The 19895-nt window shown below is 34.2% G+C and overlaps 5 protein-coding genes across 5 annotated transcripts; 4 read left to right on the top strand and 1 right to left on the bottom strand.

Moving 5' to 3' along the window:
• Window positions 1-1964: 1964 nt before the first annotated feature.
• On the top strand, window positions 1965-3362 carry LOC106301097 (24-methylenesterol C-methyltransferase 3). Its single transcript, XM_013737418.1, has one exon. The coding sequence runs from the start codon at window positions 2157-2159 to the stop codon at window positions 3237-3239; it is 1083 nt and encodes a 360-aa protein (XP_013592872.1). The 5' UTR covers window positions 1965-2156; the 3' UTR covers window positions 3240-3362.
• A 1048-nt stretch (window positions 3363-4410) lies between these two features.
• On the top strand, window positions 4411-5919 carry LOC106300282 (thioredoxin-like protein CDSP32, chloroplastic). The gene is made up of 2 exons (XM_013736391.1): window positions 4411-4973; window positions 5405-5919. The coding sequence occupies exons 1-2, from the start codon at window positions 4463-4465 to the stop codon at window positions 5812-5814; spliced, it is 921 nt and encodes a 306-aa protein (XP_013591845.1). The 5' UTR covers window positions 4411-4462; the 3' UTR covers window positions 5815-5919.
• A 1426-nt stretch (window positions 5920-7345) lies between these two features.
• On the bottom strand, window positions 7346-8595 carry LOC106300283 (uncharacterized protein At1g76070). Its single transcript, XM_013736392.1, has one exon. It carries the CDS (start codon window positions 8332-8334, stop codon window positions 7540-7542), a length of 795 nt encoding a protein of 264 aa, XP_013591846.1. The 5' UTR covers window positions 8335-8595; the 3' UTR covers window positions 7346-7539.
• A 2399-nt stretch (window positions 8596-10994) lies between these two features.
• LOC106298667 lies at window positions 10995-11900 on the top strand. Its single transcript, XM_013734807.1, has one exon. It carries the CDS (start codon window positions 11118-11120, stop codon window positions 11730-11732), a length of 615 nt encoding a protein of 204 aa, XP_013590261.1. The 5' UTR covers window positions 10995-11117; the 3' UTR covers window positions 11733-11900.
• A 5621-nt stretch (window positions 11901-17521) lies between these two features.
• Window positions 17522-19256, top strand: LOC106299487 (jacalin-related lectin 38-like). The gene is made up of 2 exons (XM_013735572.1): window positions 17522-18882; window positions 18943-19256. The coding sequence occupies exons 1-2, from the start codon at window positions 17593-17595 to the stop codon at window positions 19180-19182; spliced, it is 1530 nt and encodes a 509-aa protein (XP_013591026.1). The 5' UTR covers window positions 17522-17592; the 3' UTR covers window positions 19183-19256.
• Window positions 19257-19895: the final 639 nt, after the last annotated feature.

The raw sequence follows: 19895 nt of genomic DNA, 5'->3' as shown, positions 1-19895 counted from the left end.
TAACATGGTGCTGTTAAAGATTCGCCAGACACATCCTCATGTGATATGATCATACGAGTCATGTGAGATGGCCGATCTACCAAAATCCATAATTTAATAGAAACAATAATTGGATAGTTCAAGGACCAGCTAATCGACCAGGTACACTCCATCAGTTTCATCATTATACTAGTTCTTAATAAAGTCCTCGGTTGTACGGACAGCGTGGGAAATATATAGAATGACAACAAAAATTACAAGATTTTTCTATAGAAAAAAAGATCAAAGAGCTGGCCTGACCCTACAACGTGCAGTGAAATGCTTGTACGCTTTTTTTTTTTTTTTTTTTTTGGCAATAAATGTTTGTACGCTTTTAAGTATATGAGATCACAGAACATACATGTGTATTCAAGATAACTAAACGAAAACATCTTAGATATTTTGTCCACCAACAAGCAAAAATGCATATCTGAATATATGAATGGTAAATGGTGTTTCTACGAAGTACGCACATAACCTCATCATCTTAAAGCGTTTTAGCGGATAAATAATATTGAATTCATGACATTTATATTCAAAAGTATTTATACTTTAACTGGATTGTAATATTGTGGAATTGCTTATTCAATAATTCAATTAATTTATTTACTATTTAACATGATGAAGTGAAATAGTCATTTTTATCAATTTCATTAAAATATAAACAAGTCCAAAAGAAACATTTTATCTTAGTTTGAGGAAAGCTAAATAGAATTAATTTATTCCATTTTTTGATCTATCTCATTCGTTTTATCTCATTCATCTTATTACATTTCATTTCACAGGGGTTGTAACGGGTAAAACAATAAAGAATTTGTGGAAATAAAATGATAAAAACATAATACATCAAAAATTAAATAAATTCATTCCATTTATTCATAACCAAATTTGTTATGAAATAATTATCTTTATATTTTATCTATCTATTTTTAGAATTGATGAAATAAATATATCATTCCATTCATGTCAAATGATAAAAATTAGAATTAATAGAATAAGTCATTTTACATCATTTCATTCCTCCATAATTTTATTTATGACTATAAAATTTGACAAGCAAAACATAAAGTGATTGAATTGTATGAAATGTGTCGAAGCAAAGGCCTAACAAGACTTTTGGCAGCATCTTCCCATTCTGCATAGACAAACATTAATTACATAGTTTTGTGCCTTATGCATAATTGCGTTAGGTAGTTAGTTATCATCAATAATTAGGAGTTACAAATGAAATTATGCGTTAACATTTTCTTGTGAAGGACATGGAATATCCATTGTAGGGTGAACAATTATTATTTCAAAGAGTATTTATTGACAGCTTTCTTTAGACCTGGGGATGGGTTGAGCCCCAAAACACTAACTTACTCCAAAAGAATGCTCTCTCTGTTTTTGTTTAATATATATTTTAAAACTTCCACACATATTTTTAAAATATAACAAATTTTGATTATTAAAATATTATTTTGCTAATTAACTATTTACAACAGATATTAACCAATAAAATTTTGATAAATATAAATACTATTTTTAAAATTTATAGTTTACCATTAAAAATATAAAGAAAACATATTTTTCAAAAAAAAAAATCAATTTTTTTCTTAAACGGAAAGAATATATAGCAAGCAAAAAAAATCAAGAACAACAGAATTATTAATGGATTTTATTCAAAAATCATCTAAAAAATCTTAATAATAAAAATGAGAAAACTAAAAGTAATTTTCATTTTCAAACTCACAAAAGATTACTGAGAAATATGTCAATTTCTAACTGGTTCTTTGTAAATATTAAAATTCAATCACATAAATAATTTTATTAAAATACTTTAAATTCTTTTTTCTAAGATATAATACTAATGGTCTGAAAGCGGAGAGAGGAAGACCTCGATCGGGGATCAAAGGATCAAGGTATGAGCGGACCAAGAAGCGAAGACTTACGAGATGCTTTAGCTATGCCGCTATGGGCCATAAATTTTCCGTTAAGCCAATTTTGTACTAATATTTTAAAAAGGAGTTAATTTATTAAAAGATTCCTTCCATACATCTTTGCAATATAAAACCCATCAAACCGATCACAATTAAAAGAGTTGTAAACCCTCTCTCTCTCTCTCTCTCTCTCTCTCTCTCTCTCTCTTAGAAACAGTGATGGACTCGGTGACGCTCTACTGCACCGCCGCCCTAGTCGCCGGCGGCATCTACTGGTTCGTCTGCGTCTTAGGTCCAGCAGAACGAAAGGGCAAACGAGCCTTAGATCTCTCCGGCGGCTCCATCTCCGCCGAGAACGTCAAAGACAACTACAACCAATACTGGTCCTTCTTCCGCAAACCGAAAGAGATCGAGACCGCCGAGAAAGTCCCCGACTTCGTCGACACGTTCTACAACCTCGTCACCGACATCTACGAGTGGGGATGGGGACAGTCCTTCCACTTCTCCCCCTCCATCCCGGGCAAATCCGACAAGGACGCCACGAGGATCCACGAAGAGATGGCAGTGGATCTCATCAAAGTCAAACCGGGGCAAAAGATCCTAGACGCGGGATGCGGAGTCGGTGGGCCGATGAGAGCCATCGCGGCCCATTCGAAGGCCCATGTTACCGGAATCACAATCAACGACTACCAAGTGAAACGGGCCAAGCTCCACAATAAAAAAGCGGGCCTGGACCATCTATGCGACGTCGTTTGCGGTAATTTTTTACAAATGCCGTTCGATGATAACTCCTTCGACGGGGCTTACTCCATCGAGGCCACGTGTCACGCTCCCAAGCTGGAGGAAGTGTACGCGGAGATCTACAGAGTGATGAAGCCCGGATCTTTGTACGTTTCGTACGAGTGGGTCACGACGGATAAGTACAGAGACGACGACGAAGAGCACAGGGAGGTGATTCAAGGGATCGAGAGAGGAGACGCTCTTCCCGGTATGAGAAGCTATTCGGACATCGCTGCGACGGCGAGGAAAGTCGGGTTCGAGGTCGTGCAAGAGAAGGATTTGGCTAAACCGCCCGCTAAACCGTGGTGGAACAGGCTTAAGATGGGTCGGATTGCGTACTGGAGGAACCATGTTGTGGTTGTGGTTCTGTCTGCTGTCGGGATCGCTCCGAAAGGAACCGTTGATGTTCATGAGATGTTGTTTAAGACTGCTGATTACTTGTCTAGAGGTGGAGAGACTGGTATCTTCTCGCCGATGCATATGATTCTCTGTAGAAAACCAGAGAAAACTTCTTCTGAATGATGCAAAAACAAAGGCTTGTTTCTTTTTTTTTTCCAGTTTCCTATTTTGACTTTTAAGAATCTTGTTTTTTTTTTAAAAAAAAATTCGTATTAATATCACTTTGGTGTTCACTGTACTTTCAAATTTTTACGTATATTTAATTTGATTGGGTTAACAACGGACCTGATGATGTTTGATGAGTTTTGTAAGATAAAAATAGATAGACGGTTGAGATCTGCCGTAGATTGCGCCGGCGTTAGTGGGGATTAGCACGTGTAGTGTTTACCTTTCGAACTTTTAAAAGTAAAAGGGGTTGGTTGTTTCGTGAGTAAGGATGTGTTAGTAGGTGTCCACGTTGGGTTTAGACAGTAGTGGTAGCTGGTAAGTGCGTGCGTGGTCGTGGGAGTTGTGGGCTGTCCGATATGTTTATTTTGTTGCCAACCGTCAGATTTATTTTATCTTTTATGTATTCTTTGATTTTGATTTTTTTTGTTAATGGTTTGTCGCATTACGGTAGTGGGTTCATCGTGGTCGCACACGCACTACGACGTATACCTTCGAAAACGATGTTTTATTTTTTTATTTTTTTTTGATCAAAGAAAACGATGTTTTATTTGTTCAAAGTTTCATTCCATTAAAATAAGTTTTTTGAGTTTCCTTAGGCCACGTCTAAGCCTACAATATTTTTCTTTTTGAACGTGCCTACAATATTAATACCAGATTTTTATGTATTGATTACAAATTTTGTTAATTAAAACGAGTTTGGGTCGAGGCTATAATGGGCTTACTAATAATGTGGGCTAAAAGGCCTATACTTTATTAGCCTGTTTCCATCATACTATATGTGTAGTGTTATTCGAGCGAGAGGTTGATAGTATTACACGTGTACATGGTTATGTCAATAAACCTTTCGAACTGAGCTGAAGAATTATCTTTAAACTTTTGATACTCGATGCAATCAACCAGTTAAACTAGTCTTACCTGGCTGGCTGGCTATGGAAATTTCCTAAATATTTGTCTTCATGCAACAACGTAAACAAAATAAAGTCAATATCTTTTAAGAACCAGCAATCGCTACAAAATCACATATTCGTTTGGTCCATAGAAAAAAAATCTAATCGAAAGCGAACAGAAGCCACACAACTAAAATAAGTGGACATGAATTATTGAGTCCTTTTTAAAAACATAACATCTATCCACATTATACAATTCACCAATCTCTAACCAATAGTCACACACTCACAATGGCCACCGTCGCTAACTTCTCAGCCAACCGAATCACCACCGTGATTCAACGGCCAACATCCGCCGTTGCCTCAACCTCCTCCTTCGTATTCTTCGACCCCAAACCCAACTCACTGATCCTAAAACAGAGATGGGTAAAAAATCCCTCGAAAAGAAGCTTCTCAGCCGTGAAGGTCAAGGCCGGTGCGGCGTCGCCTGGGAAGGTGGGTACACCGGCGGTGAATGACGAGAAAGTGCAAAAGATTCACAGCGGGGAGGAGTTCGACGAAGCGCTTAAGAAGGCGAAGAACAAGCTTGTGGTTGTGGAGTTTGCCACGAGTAAGAGTGATCAGAGCAACAAGATATATCCGTTTATGGTGGAGCTGAGCAGGGCATGTAACGATGTAGACTTCTTGCTCGTCATGGGTGATGAATCCGAGAAAACAAAAGAGCTTTGTCGGAGAGAGAAGATCGAGAAAGTTCCTCACTTCAGCTTTTATAAGAGCATGGAGAAAATACACGAGGAAGAAGGTTATCTCTAATCACCCCTTAAATTACCTCTGCACTAATTAACATAGATAAACTAATCACTACAAAAATATTTAAATTGGAACTAAACCTTTTGTTAAAGATCCTGTTCATGATTCCTTTAGACAAAATCTCTCGAACTAAGGGGAAGAAAGTACACAACAATTAGTAATTTAAATTAGCCCTCCCTCGGTTATAAAAAGGATAGATGTTGTAAAAAATTATTTGTTTTAAAAGATATATTTTTTTTTCATTTTTAAAACATTTTGTTAAGCTATTACTAACTAAAGTTATTGAAAATAATTAACCACAAATAATATATTTATAATCAAAAGTTAATAATATTTTTTATGAAAAACTGCCAAATATATATTTCTGAAATAGAGGGAATAACATTTACTATAGTGGCTGATATTTAGATAACGGTTTGGCAGGTATTGGACCGGACCAACTAATGGGGGACGTGCTATACTACGGGGACAGCCACTCGGCGGTTGTGCAGCTGCACGGCCGAGCTGACGTGGAGAAGCTGATTGATGAGAACCGTACTGGAGGCAAGCTGATTGTACTCGACGTCGGTCTGAAACACTGTGGGCCATGTGTCAAGGTTTATCCGACGGTGCTGAAGCTTTCCCGGTCGATGTCGGAGACCGTCGTGTTCGCTAGAATGAACGGGGACGAGAACGATAGCTGTATGGAGTTTCTAAAGGACATGAATGTTATCGAAGTGCCCACGTTCTTGTTCATTAGAAACGGTGATATTTGTGGGCGGTATGTTGGTTCCGGTAAAGGAGAACTTATTGGAGAGATTCTCAGGTACTCAGGCGTCCGTGTCACTTATTAAGTTGTATCAAAACTCGATTTATTGAAAGGAAATGTTTTTGTGGGTTTTGTTTGTACCATCCGAGACCGGTTAATATGAAAAAAATGCATGTGATTCTTGGTTTGATTTTGCTTTGTGTTTTATTTCTTATCTTTGAAGGCACGTAAAATTATTGGTAGTCCTCGACTCTCTAGTATCCGTTCCGATCGGGATTTATGATATTTTGGGTTCATATTCTTAGCTACTTTTTGAATTTAACTATAAAGTCGTGGTCTATTGGTAGGCGGATTCCAAGGTGCTAAGTAATTAAGGTTTGAAGGTACCTTACTACATTTCATGTTGTGGTCATGAGGATATGAAATCATGTTTTAAACCTTATTCAATCCGAGTAACGAGAGTTCATCCGTGGATCGCACCACCTTTTTAGAATTAGTGTCTTTTAATGGGTTTGGAATATCCTAAGCTTAAAAGAAAGCTATTTGAATTTTATAGATGTTTGGCTTGAATTTAGTTAAAAATACTTTGGACTTGGGAAAATATATCTCTTTAAGATTTGTTTTTTGATCAAAATATATCTCTAAGATATGTTTCGAATTCAAACTCATTTCAATTTCTTGTATTTTAAGAGTTGCACGAAAAAAACATGAAACTGAATATTTATCTTTTTTTCCCAAATTGATATATATTGATTGAAGAAACATACATCTTAACAAGTTCAAAGATGACAGACCATCAGGATCACCAAAAAAAAGGATCATCAACCTCAAACAACTACCAAGAACACTAAAGTCACCATATACCTCCAAACTCCAAAAGAACCACTCAAAATATACCCCTTCTACTCTATTTGGCCAGAGATGCTTCTTTCATTAACAAAGAACTTATCCAGCCATCTAGGGTGACCTGAAGCAACATAAGATTGTGTTACCCAAGGTTAACCACACTGTGCAATGAAAGAAGCACATCTGACCGAAGCCGGCAGCACCACTCTTAACTCCCAATCTACAAAAACCTGGAACTCCTTCCTTAACTCTGTGGCCTGAAACTAAAGAGCTGGCCATAGCAAAATCAGAGAAAGTAGATACGAAACTGAATATTTATCTAGATTTTAAATATTTATTTTAGCCATTATTTATATTTTAAGTCCGGTTTGTTGAACATTTTTAGATAGTTCTAGTTTAAGAAGTTTATAAGTACCGGTTGAGTTTGGTTAGTACAGTAAATCCAAAATACTAGCAAAATTAATTTGGATATTTCTATAACTCCAATCGTAAATTTATTTGTTTATTTGTTTGTTTGAGTTGGGTTCGAATTTCATGTTTATTTACAAATGCGAGGCCTAGAAATTGGAGCGCAATTTTAACTTTTCGGTAAGATAAATTGATTTGTACCTACCCATTGAAGATTTTGAAATGAATAAGCAATAATATGGTTGTGAATTACATTTAATATATGGACACTCTGGTGGTGGGAAGATATCGGTTGTTGTCATACACATTGTCACCAATAGAAAAAAATAATAATTTGTAATCGAGTTGCAAGAAGGGTAGTCTGAGATAGAGATTTCACTTGTGGCATATATCAAAACTGAACCCAAACAGGTATTCACACATAGCTTAAACTAAAGAAGAAAAATGATAATCATCAGATTCACAGTGTATGATGATCGTTATATGATTTGATTTGCAGTAACTTATATATATAACGAAAGAAAAAGATGAAAAAATTTAAAAGAGTTTTTAATCATTAGGTCTGAAGATGAAGTGGTTTAGGTGGATCCATGGTTCTTCTCTTCCACAAGTTAACTTCTGTCTTCGGTTTCAAACTCATCAACGGAGCTGAGAACGGTATTATTATGTCGTCTTCTTCATCATCATCGTCTCTCAAGTAATCACCTCTCCTCTCGTCATCGGAATAGTAGCCACGATCAGCCGGAGATTCTTCCTCCCGTTTCATCTCAACCGCCCAATCAAACCCTCCTAAACCTTCACGGCTGCTCGCAAACTTCTTCATCTGACCTAACGACGGCACCGCCGCGGATGAAACCACCGTGACCGGATGTTCAGTGGCCGCGGCGGGACGTGATTTTCTTGATGAGTTTCCACTTCCAGCCGCCGAGGAGAACGAGAAGAGACGCTTGATCATCGAAACACGGCCTTTTTCATCTCCTTTGGCTAAAGAAGACGACGACGTTTTGGGGATCTTGGGAATCATGTTTTTCTTAGGGGAGGAGGAGCGTTTTGACTTGACGCGCTTGATCTGTCCGATGCAGGAGACTTTAGGCGAAGTGGGTTCGCTCCAAACGGCGTCGCTTTTGTTTCTCCGGACGCGAGCTGCTTTGGGAACCAAAGGGACCATAGGACCTGAGAAATACGCTTTGTTGGAAGAAGACGACGTCGTGTTGTTGTGGTGGTGGTGGAGATCTCTTCCGGGACTAAACGGTGGGACGCGATGTCCGAAGGACATAGCTTTGGGAAGCATCTTCAAGAGCTTGTTCTTGTTCTTTGGTTTTGAAGTTGAAGTTTGGTGTTTACTGTCCATTGATTGATTCACAGCGAAAATTGAAGATAGGAACAGAGGAACTCTTGTTCTGTTTCTTGGTGTTGTGTTATATGAGATGTTTGAAGAAAGGAAAGAGAGAGGAGGAACACAAGTTTGAAAAAGTCAACGATGATGTCTGGATTGGAGGAGTTTTGGTCAAATGTGAGCTAAAAGGAAAGAAAGACCTTTGTGTTTTATACGGCCGACTTATAGATATCAAATGTTTAATGCATGTTGTTTGTTACTAGCTAAATGGCAAAGTAAACTTTCCTTTTTTTCTACGCCGATTAGATTAATTTTTAATGACTAACTAGACTCAAACGTGGGCCTTAATAATCCAAAAAATCAAAATTAGTAGTATTACTTTGAAAACCTTGGTGATTGGAGCAAGTTTTGCAAATGTCCCACATAATTCAAATTTTGATTTTATTTTCTACAATTCAAAAAATCCTGAAATCGTAGCAGCTACAGGAAACTAAAAATGTATTGTAATAAGATTTTGTTATCTTTTACGTGAATTTAATTACCAAATCATATTATGAATCCATATTCAGGCTAAAATCGAAATGGACACTGGACGTTGAAACATTCCAATAGTTGTGTCTGTGTGTATTTAATTGAAAGTATTAACCCCGGTCGGATTTGTTTAACATCATATGGTTTACTTTCTTTCGTGTGATTAGTCGAATAGTATTATAGTCCCTGGTCCCAAAAATACAAAAAAAAAAAATCGAAGTCGTAATTATTGTAAATTACGCCGAAAATGTGACAGAAACAAAACAGACAAAAATTGACCAGAAACAAAACAAAAAAACAAAACAGACAAAAAAAACTATTGAGACAATGCAGAGGTGTCCGCTGCTCAGAACTGAACACTTGTATTACTGTTGTTCAAACACGATGCTAAAGCTAAACCACCTATATTTATTTTATTTTGTAAGCTATAGCTACCTAATTAATTTTGGTGTATGTCTGGTACAAGTTAATACTGCGATGGTTCCGAGGCATTCGTATAGTAGTAGTTGGGAGCATTCAATTTGCGAAATATTTGTTTAGGGGGTAACAATTTGATACTACTTACTAGTACTTATTTTTGCCTGGTTTGCTAGTCAACAGATGCAGCTAACATTTACCATCAGTCTCCAGTAAGCTGGACTTTTCTCTCAAGTCTCAGCCCTTAGCACTAAGGTAAATTCTAACTTCAATGCCCAGTATCTTGCATATACATAGATAACAACAGCTCATAGAACAGCTCACTTGTGGTGACATATCCGAACTTTTAATAAACTTGAAACAAACAAAGATAGAGTAAAAAATAAACTGAAAAACGTATGCTTATTAATTTTTGGTTATAATAGTATTTTTCCAAATATATCAACGAGCGAAACCATGTCCAAAACTTCAATTTTATTAAAGAGGGTTGGTAAACCAAACAAAAAGCGTACCAAACCAACCCACAGTAAATTCAATAGCCTAAAATCTTTTCTAAATAACAAACCTTGAAATCTATCATTCTCTTTCATTAACTCATTGCATGTTTCTCACATCTTCTGGTTCTTGTTCTGGCGGCGATATCATAGTTCATATTCAAAGTTCAAAGTTCAAAGTTCATGTAGGTTTGGTAGATTTAATACAACTAAAGTGTGTTGTATTGTGGAGGAGTTGAAAAAGACTATTAGGCAAGAGATGGAAATGATGAGGACCTCAAGCAAGTAGCTGGACCACCAACTCAGGAGATCAATCATACAAGCTACATTGGAACCAGCAGCGACATAGGTTCATTCAAAGAAACATATCTCAGCAACCATGAGAAGTTTAACCGTGTAACCACTTGCTCTAAATTCTCAACTTAACTAGAGCACGCGGCGAATTGGTTTTTATACCAAAAGGATTAATGGTTTAGGAGATATACCATTTACAAGTCAGTCTACCTACACTGCATCCGAACTGGTTCTATTTAAGGAAATACATTCTTTGCTTAAGAAGTGTGCAATTCAAACTCACGTGTGGAGACTAGGAGATCATTCATTACATCTAAGACCAGTTGGAAGGTTTCTACCATGCACCAGACCGTATTGGATTAATGAGATTACATGGAATAAAAAAAAGGCAATACTAACCATCTTTGGACCCGATTTGCATGCAAATCCAAAGACTCTATTTCTTCACTCTTAGCTTGGATATGGCGATTTGTTTCATCAACCAGAAGCTCCCAAAGTTGTCCAGATACAAGCAGCTCAACACATTTCCATTTTGGCCGAAATTCTCTCTTAAAAGCCTAACGGCTAGTTTTCTTAATTTCAGCATGATTTCTCATTTTATTTAGCTTTCTGAATCATTTTACTGAGACTATATAAGCTCATTAGTTGTTTCATTGTAACACACAAATATTTTACCCAAAATTTAATAAACCTCTTAGTTTTTTTTTCCCCAAAGTCATTTTTTTTCACTAGGCTCTTTGATTGGCGATTGAGGCTGTTTGTGGATTCAGTCAACACCCTGTTTTGTCCGAGATCATCATCATCACTTCGATCCAGCCGGTTTTAGAGTCGATTAGATCGATTGGACAAACCACCACTTTGATCCTAGGATATTGTTGGTCCTTTGTCAGCTTAGGACTACATCAGGAAAGAACATAGATTGCAACGACAAACAAAAGATTATGTATATGATAAAGTGTAGGTTCACAAAGAGCTAAACTTAAAGGACTAGCTTGGATGTTGGACATGCAAGGCAAAGTAGCTAGCTTCACTATGCGAGTCAAAATAGTATGAATATTGACTATGCTTACAAATTATATGGGCTTTATAAGGGCCCATAAATCCGTACGAACAAGCCCAACAGTCTTTAGAGCCCAGTTTGCCATCCGGAAATGTTATTGCCGTCGTCGTCACTCGGAGACGACGAAGTTTCTCTCAATACCGATGGCTTCGAAGCTTCAGAAATGGCGAAACCTGTCAAATCGTATAGATCTGATCTCTCGGAGAGACGCTCTATCGACGATACGGCTCCTCCACGAAGGTCCAGACACGATGGAGGAGCTCCTGGATAGACACCTCGCGAAGAAAGAGAAACCACCGCTGATCAACGACGACGAGGCCGAGTATCTGAACATGCAGCGCCTGACGAGCACGCGCCGCGAGGCGCTGAGTTTGTACCGGGACATATTGCGCGCGACTCGGTTCTACACGTGGACGGATTCGAGGGGGGTCCTGTGGAGAGACGTGCTGAGAGAGAACGCTAGGAAGGAGTTCGAGGCGGCGCGATTCGAGACGGATCCGGAGATTGTCACGAGGCTGCTGATCGGTGGAAGCGACGCCGTTTCCTCTGCTTTGGATAAGCTCGCGGAGAAGCAAAAGGAGATGATCGAGAGAAAAACACGTGGCGAACAACCATGAATTCGACTTCTTGTTCGTTTTATTGATTTTGCCTTAAATCAAATTTAAACTGTGTGTTGTCTTGTTAATTGGTGTTTGATCAGTAGTATAAAACAAATTATTCAAGAGGGTCTCTTTGATGAGGTATGTCTGAACAATTTATATATGTATACGAATCATCGTTATCTTCTTCAGCCAAGTAAGAGAAGATGACTAGTGACTACCATAGAAATGATATTGTTGGGAAAAATGTCATGAAGAATAGGATAGTGAAAGTCTGTCTCATAGGCTTACGTTGAGATGATGACTCGATTGATAGAGATGAAGAAAAGAAGTTGAGCACCATGAGAGTTGTTGTTTAACGAGTTTATCATTACAACACCAAAGAAGGTAAGAAGACGTTGGTCTTGTCATAAAAAAAACTTAACAGGCATTCTTCCTAACAATTCTTTTTGTGTACATGATTTTATTTATATACATCGAGATGCTTTATTTTGTTTCTCATAATACTTATCATAGTGTTATTAATAAACTCTTTAGGTATACTGCTTCTTAAATTATGAGACAGATCAAGATGAAGAACAATTTTGTTTTGAAAGAAATTATGACATGAGAACATTCAAACAAATCCAGTTTTTGTTTTCATTTTCGATGCTTCTTGCATAATCTCTATTTTGATTATGTGCAAGCTAGCCGTGCAATTCATTTGGTTTAGTAAAAGTGATTATGTCTTTGGTTCTCGACATAAAACAAACGATGAAAATATTGTACACTAATGAGACAGGGACTGTCTAAACATACACATTGTTAGTATATGCATTACCTTCTGGCGCAAGTAAGCTTGGTAAGGTCTCTCTTACCACTTACCACTATGAAGCCCTTTGTCATCTTGGATGTTTAGACAAAGTATCAAAAACACTACGATACTATCTGAACTTATGTTTCTTTGGCAAATATCACTTTTTCTTCGATAAAGGTGAACATGGCCTTTTAAGAAGATCTAATGATAATAAGCTGACAGTTATTACTCTTTTTCGTGGGTAAGATCCAAACTCTTTCTACAAACATACTTATATTAAAATAAAATTACCAATTTTTGCAATCCCATAACACAATAACAGTAACCTCCCCAATTATGGATTTGAAGTTTTAAAAGGTCAACAAGTTCAACACCATTTAAAGTCCACATAGCGTATCAAATATGTCACCTCAACACTTCTTCTCCAGAGCAAACAAAATAACTCATCGCATTTAATTCTTCTTTTAGTTCATTTCCTAGAATCAACTCCTCCCACGAAATACTATTATCATATGCATTATTTCCAAAGAGAAATTCTTGGGTTCACCCCCTAGGTGAACCTCTAAATTCACCAACCAATAGTGTTTGAGTATTTGATATTTGATATCTTTTAAAAAAGGAAACAAAATTGAATTTCCAAATAAAATTATATTTTTGAAATAAAATAATAAAAATACATAAAAATAGTTACAAAAAATAAATAAATAAATATTGATAAACTTTTAGCAAAATACTAAATCCTATACCCTAAATCATAAACTCCAAACTCTAAATTATAAACCTTAAATCTTGGATAAACCGTAACCATTAGAAAATTTTAAATCCTAAATCATACATTAAAAACTAAATCTTAATAACACTAAACCCTAAACCCTAAGATAAACCATGAACCCTCGGATAAATCATAAACTCTAAATCAAAAATATTTAAAATTAAACCCTAGAGTTTATGATTTATCCAAGGGTTTAGGGTTTGCTCAAGGGTTTAGGGTTTACCCAAGGGTTTAGGGTTTAGTGATTAGGATTTAGGGTTTAGTGTTAGTAAAATTTAGTTTTTAATGTATGATTTAGGGTTTAAGATTTTCCAACGGTTTAGAGTTTATCCAAAGTTTAAGGTTTAACGTTTAGGGTTTAGGGTTTAGGATTTAGGGTATAGGGTTTATTATTTTGCTGAAGATTTAACAATATTAATTTATTTATTTTTTTGTAACTATTTTTATGTATTTTAATTATTTTATTTTTAAAATATAATCTAATTTGGATATTCAATTTTATTTCCTTTTTTAAAAGATATCAAATATCAAATACTCAAACACTATTGGGTGGTGAACCTAGAATTTCTCAATTTTTATTCCTATGAGAAGTTGATATTTTCCAAATGCAAATATAGCATACAACAATCAGAGTTTTGGAATTTCTTAGAATCTTCAACACAATTATACAAATCTTACATGATCTTTTAACCGCAAGGCAACCAAAATTGCCTCATACTTAAAACTAATCGTAACTTCCTTCATTTTATTATTGAACACACTCTTAAAAACATAACTAAAATATCTAACAATGTGAAGTTCACAATTTATTTGTAATATCCTATAAAATAAAACATTAAAATCAATAGGAAGTTAAACAATGTCCTAACTAATAATGACTTTACAATTCTGTTGGAACAAAAATAACACAAAATCTAAAACCATATACCTACAACCCAACACAATTAGTTCGAAGACCCAAAGAAAATTAGTAAACGGCCCAAACATTATACCACGCGTTGCGCTCAATGTCAACACAACTTTCACACTCCACCAAATTAGACATAATGTTACAAAGATCTACAATTATATCTCCAAATCATTTTGTCGCTATTATTTGTTGAATCAGTTTAATTGGTTATACATTTTACAATATTTTACATCAAAACTTATATAAGTAAGATAAAAAGAATATTTAGATAATGGGTCCCGATTAGTTGAAGTTTTTTTTATCTAAAAATATGAAAAATTTTAAACTGCTGATTTAAGAAAAAATAAAACATAAAAATGTAGGGTTGTAGATTTAAGGGGAGGGTCCATTAAACTATTTGGATACTAATTGGAAACAAAATTCATAAACAGATTTAAGTGAAATGAAACATTTATACAGTTCAACCAACTAAACACAGTAACTAAAAATTAATTATTTTTGTTTATTCTACTCATCACCTTATATATAATTTCTAATAACAAAAAAAAGGATAGTAAAAATTTTGAAATGCGTAAAAAACAAAAACAGTGAATAATTTAAAATGATTTTATAATTGTTTGGCTACTTATATTTTTTATAATAGATTATAATATTATAAATAAAATAAAAATACTTTCCAAAAATAGCAGATTATAATAATTCTTTATAAAAATGAAAACTTTTCAAAAATATCAGTTTGAAAAAATATTTAAAAAATAAAACCTCTTTATTAAAAATTGTGAAAGAATACTCATCTATCAACAGAAACTCTTGTTATCCTAATTTCTAAAATAAAAATTTCCAAAATAGCAATTATTTTTTAAAAAATATTTGAAAATGCAACTTATTGATTAAAAATCGTGAAAGGATTTTCATCTATCAACAAAATTCTTGTTAATTTCTAAATCCAAAGCCCAAATCTACAATAGTTCTCTATAAAATGAATTTTTTTCCAAAACAGCAATTATTATTATTTTTTTTGAAAATGCAAAATATTGATTAAAAATACTGAAAGGATACCCATCTATCAAAAAAATTTGTTTTTATCCTAATTTTTAAATCAAAATCAAAATCTACATTAGTTTTTTATAAAAATAAAACCTTTCTAAGAATAATAATTTTTTAGAAAAATATTTAAAAAATGCAACCTATTGATAAAAAATTCTGAAAGAATACTCATCTACCATAAAAAAAATTTGTTATCCTAATTTCTAAATTAGAATCTCAAATATTTATTAGTTATCTATAAAAATGAAAACTATCCAAAAATACCAGGTTTTTAAAAAATATTTTAAAATACAATCTATTGATTATATATTCTGAAAGAATACTCATCTATAATCAAACGTTCTTATCCTAATTTCTATATCACAATGTCAAATCTACAATAGTTCAATATAAAAAATGAAAACTTTCCAAATATAGCAGTTTTAAAAAAAATATTAAAAAAATACAGCCTATTGATGAAAAATTCTGAAAGAATACTCATCTATCAACAAAATTTCTTTTTATCCTATTTTCTAAATCAGAATCCAAAATCTACAATAGTTCTCTTTAAAATAAAAAAAATCAAGTTTTTTTAAAAAATATTTAAAAAATGCAGCATATTCATGAAACATTCTGAAAAAATACTCATCTTTCATCAAAAATTATTGTTATCCTAATTTCTAAATTAGAATCCCAAATATATAAATTTCTCTATAAAAATGAAAACTTTCGAAAATAATAGTTCTTAAAGAAATATTTTGCAAATGCAACCTATTGATGAAAAATTCTGAAAGAATACTCGTTTATCAACAAAAATTCTTATTATCCTAATTTATAAACCATAATCCTAAATATACAATAATTATCTAAAAATTCTATTTGTATAAAATTATGCATCATTCTCCATAATTTAGTTACTTTCTTTCCTATAATTTAAAATAAAAGTGGGATTTTTTTTAAAAAAATTAAAGATTTTAGAGACTTTTTCAATTTATTTTGAACTTATTAGTATTTTTGATTAAAAAATAAAATTTGGGTATTAAAATGAGCACAATTTTAAAATTTTATGTATTAAAATTGGTAAAATAATTAGTTGAGATATTAAAGTAGGTACCAAAATGGTTTGGGTGTTAAAAAACTTAGCAAAATTAATTTAGTTGGGGTATTTTTATGGAATTTTTCCTTTTTTAAGAACCACTTTTTAATCATGCCACAAAGTCTTTGTCAATGTAAGTTTTCAAAAACATTCAAATTGTGAACTTAGATATGTATTTTGGAGTTTAACCATATTTCCAATATGTCACTATATCCGACCAAACCCGAGTGAAACCGAACCGCCACCAAATTGAACTATTACAATATCTGAATGAGACTAAATTTTTGCTTCCAAAACATGTAAATCCGAACTGACCCTAAAATGAAATCCGAAAGTTCATTCCTACTGTGTTGGGTTGGCTGGTGGCGGCTAATCTGTTTTTTTCCTTTGTATTTTGAATTAGGGTTTCGACTAACCCGTTCTGAGTGGACCGGAAAGTTGTTGATTTATTTTCAGTTCATCTGTATTTATTTTGTTCTTATGTTTTTCCACATGTCTTTGTAAACAAAATTAATACGAAGATCTTTTTTAAAAAAAATATCTTCCCTAATATTACAATTACATAAGAGGTTATAAGTTTAAGCAAAACAAATGATCAGTCATAATCAAAGATTTTATTATTTTTGAACTTTTAATTTAATTATTTTTATATATTTTTTTCTTTGCGGATTTATTTTATATTTTAAGTTATATAACTATTTATTTTGGATATAAATCTAGTGACTATAATTATTACTTTTTTTTATACAGGTCCAGTGACTAACATCCAATCCAAATTAATTATTTGATTTTTGTGTGCCTATCCATAAAGTTTCTTTATGCATGCCTACCATAAAGTTTCTTGAAATTAGTATCTAAAATTTATCATATTTTAACATAATTTGATCTTTTGTTTAAATTTAATACTAAACATAAATAGATTAATTAAAAGATGACCACCTATTAGGAAGAATATCTCATGAGTTCTCAAATGAGATACTTCTTCTTCTTCTTTTTCATTTTCATTCATTTTTGGATGATAATCTGTAGAAAATCTTTCATTGGATGTGTTCTAAGTTAACTTTTTTAATATCTCTTACCAACTCTAGTTAATTCTGAAAACAAAAGTATTTTGTTCTCTTGTTCATTCTCCACGCACTGCTATTTTCCTTGTTTATAAATGTACTAATATTTCCAATGTAATTTACAAATTCCTCCTATACAGATCCATCTATATATAATCAAATTGTGATGTAAATGATTATTTTGTCACAAACCTAGCCCATAACAGATAATATAATGCAGCAAGAGCATCTTTTGTGGGAACTGGAGGAAAGTATACTCTCTCGGATTCCACTGAAATCTGTAGCTCGATTCAGATCTGTTTGCAAACGATGGAACACTCTTTTAAATGATTTGAAGTTCATTAACAATCATTTGGCTCGTCCACAGTTCGTCTTGATTTCCGAATCTAAGACTTGTTCAGTAGACGTTAATTTCGACGGTCCATCTATAGAAGTGCATGACTTACCCTCCGATATTCCCAACTATCAACATAGGATGGTCATGAGAATGCACTATTGCGAGGGACTATTGATTTATGCCACATCTAAGGGCTTCGGGATTTGCAACCCATGGTTAAGACGTATTAGATGGATCAAATCGAAACCATCATTTTGTTGGTTGATTGGGATGGGTTACGACTATAGTAAACCCGACAACCATTACAAGATCTTTGGGTCTCGTATGAATTATGACACCAGGTATGTTAATATCACGGAGGTTGGATCCAATGCATGGAAATCGTACGAGTTTTCATCCCATAGCTGGAGTATGGTTTCGTCGTCCAACTATACTATATCTCTGAATGGAACTTTGTATTGGATTGCTGTTAAAAGAAGTGCACGCCAGCCTTTTATTCTAAGTTTTGATTTTTCTATTGAAAGTCTCAAACCCTATTGTAACTTGCCTGGCAAAAACGATCTATCAAATGTTAGAACTCTTGAGATTTATAGGAGAGATCGATTTTCTATTTTAGAGCAAGACTGGAACACAAGGAATATTGAGATTTGGGTGACAAAAGATAAGATTAAAAATGGGGATGGAGAATCCGTAGAGTGGATGAAGTTCATGAATGTGTTAGTTCCTATATGGTCAAATATAGTAGTTGACGACTTACATAGACCAAGTTACTTCATCGACGAGAAAAGTAATGGTCTCGCATTGTGTTGCATTAATAAAAACGGAAATACGGGTATTTATATTGTCAAGGGAGATAAGTTTCACGAAATTGAAATAAATGAGTTGGTTGGGTTTGGAACTCGTCATCTTACCTATTATCCGAGTTTCGTTCCACTTCCTACTGGGGCGAACGATTCCAAGTCCCATTTTGCATTCCCCAGAGGAGTAGAAGCGACCAATGGAGTTGGAGAAAACGAATGGGACGATGGCTTCTTCGATAATGTGAAGAAAATAAGTGTAGGACAAAGTGATACTGGCGTGGCCTTTGTCAAATTTGATTACTCCAACAACAAGGCAGTTGTGATCGGAGCCGTTCACGGGAATGCAACACATATTACATATGATGACGTGAGTTTTCTTATTTTATTTTTCTAACTCATGATCTATAATATAGGTTTTTTGTTATAGGTTTTAATCGATGATGATGACTACATTGAAGCTGTCGAGGGCACCTACAACGACAACTACATTACCTCCCTCACGTTCCGGTTGCACAAGAGAAAAATAGCGCCCCGATATGGACCCGAGGATGGGACGCCATTTGTGCTCCGAGGAGGAGGAGGAGGCAGGAAGATAATCGGGTTTTACGGAAGAAACACTGATGTCTACCTCACCGCTTTCGGTGTCCATCGCAACGTCCCCATCTAGATTTTTTATTTCCTACAAAACATGTAGAAATATTACTGCATCATTATTTATGGTGTTGTTTAAACATAATGTTAGAAAGACTTATTATTTTACCATTTTTATTTGTAGCAGTGAAATTAATAGATAAGATGTATTTTCATTACAGAAAGGCTTTACCCTTTTGTTCTTTTTTTGGAACGCAACTTCATTAAATCATCAGAGTAGCGTGATAAAACCACTTGATACACGGCTTAACCTGCTTGGCCAAACAGCCAGCAACAACGTTCCTTTCATGAGGAATCCAAACAAAATAAAAGGTCTCGAATTCCATACATTCTATCCTAGTGTCAGAGACGATCCCATAAATCTCTGGAGGTTCTGTCTTTGAGTTCAAAGCCTTGATGAGTTGAGATGAGTCTGACTCGTATCTGATATGCCGGAGCCCCAACTCTTTGCACGTTTTCACTGCATTCCTCACTGCTTTACCCTTTTGTTTATCAAATAAATTTAAACATATAATCGAGTAACTATATTAATGTTGAAGCTTCATCTAAAATATTTAAAGTATAAATTTAATACTAGTGATAAAATATAAATTTAATTAAACAGTAATAAAATTTTAAATTAATTCATGAGATACTAGTGATCTCTGCAATAGAGGTCCTCTGTATAATAAATTTTTAAATACTCCAGAGAAACATATTTCAGAAATATACCTACCGTTTGTTTTCACA

The sequence above is a fragment of the Brassica oleracea genome, chromosome C6 (assembly GCF_000695525.1).
Source record: "Brassica oleracea var. oleracea cultivar TO1000 chromosome C6, BOL, whole genome shotgun sequence".
NCBI lineage: Eukaryota > Viridiplantae > Streptophyta > Magnoliopsida > Brassicales > Brassicaceae > Brassica > Brassica oleracea.
Note: the sequence above shows the minus strand (reverse complement) of the source record. Positions and strands in the feature narration are given on the sequence as shown.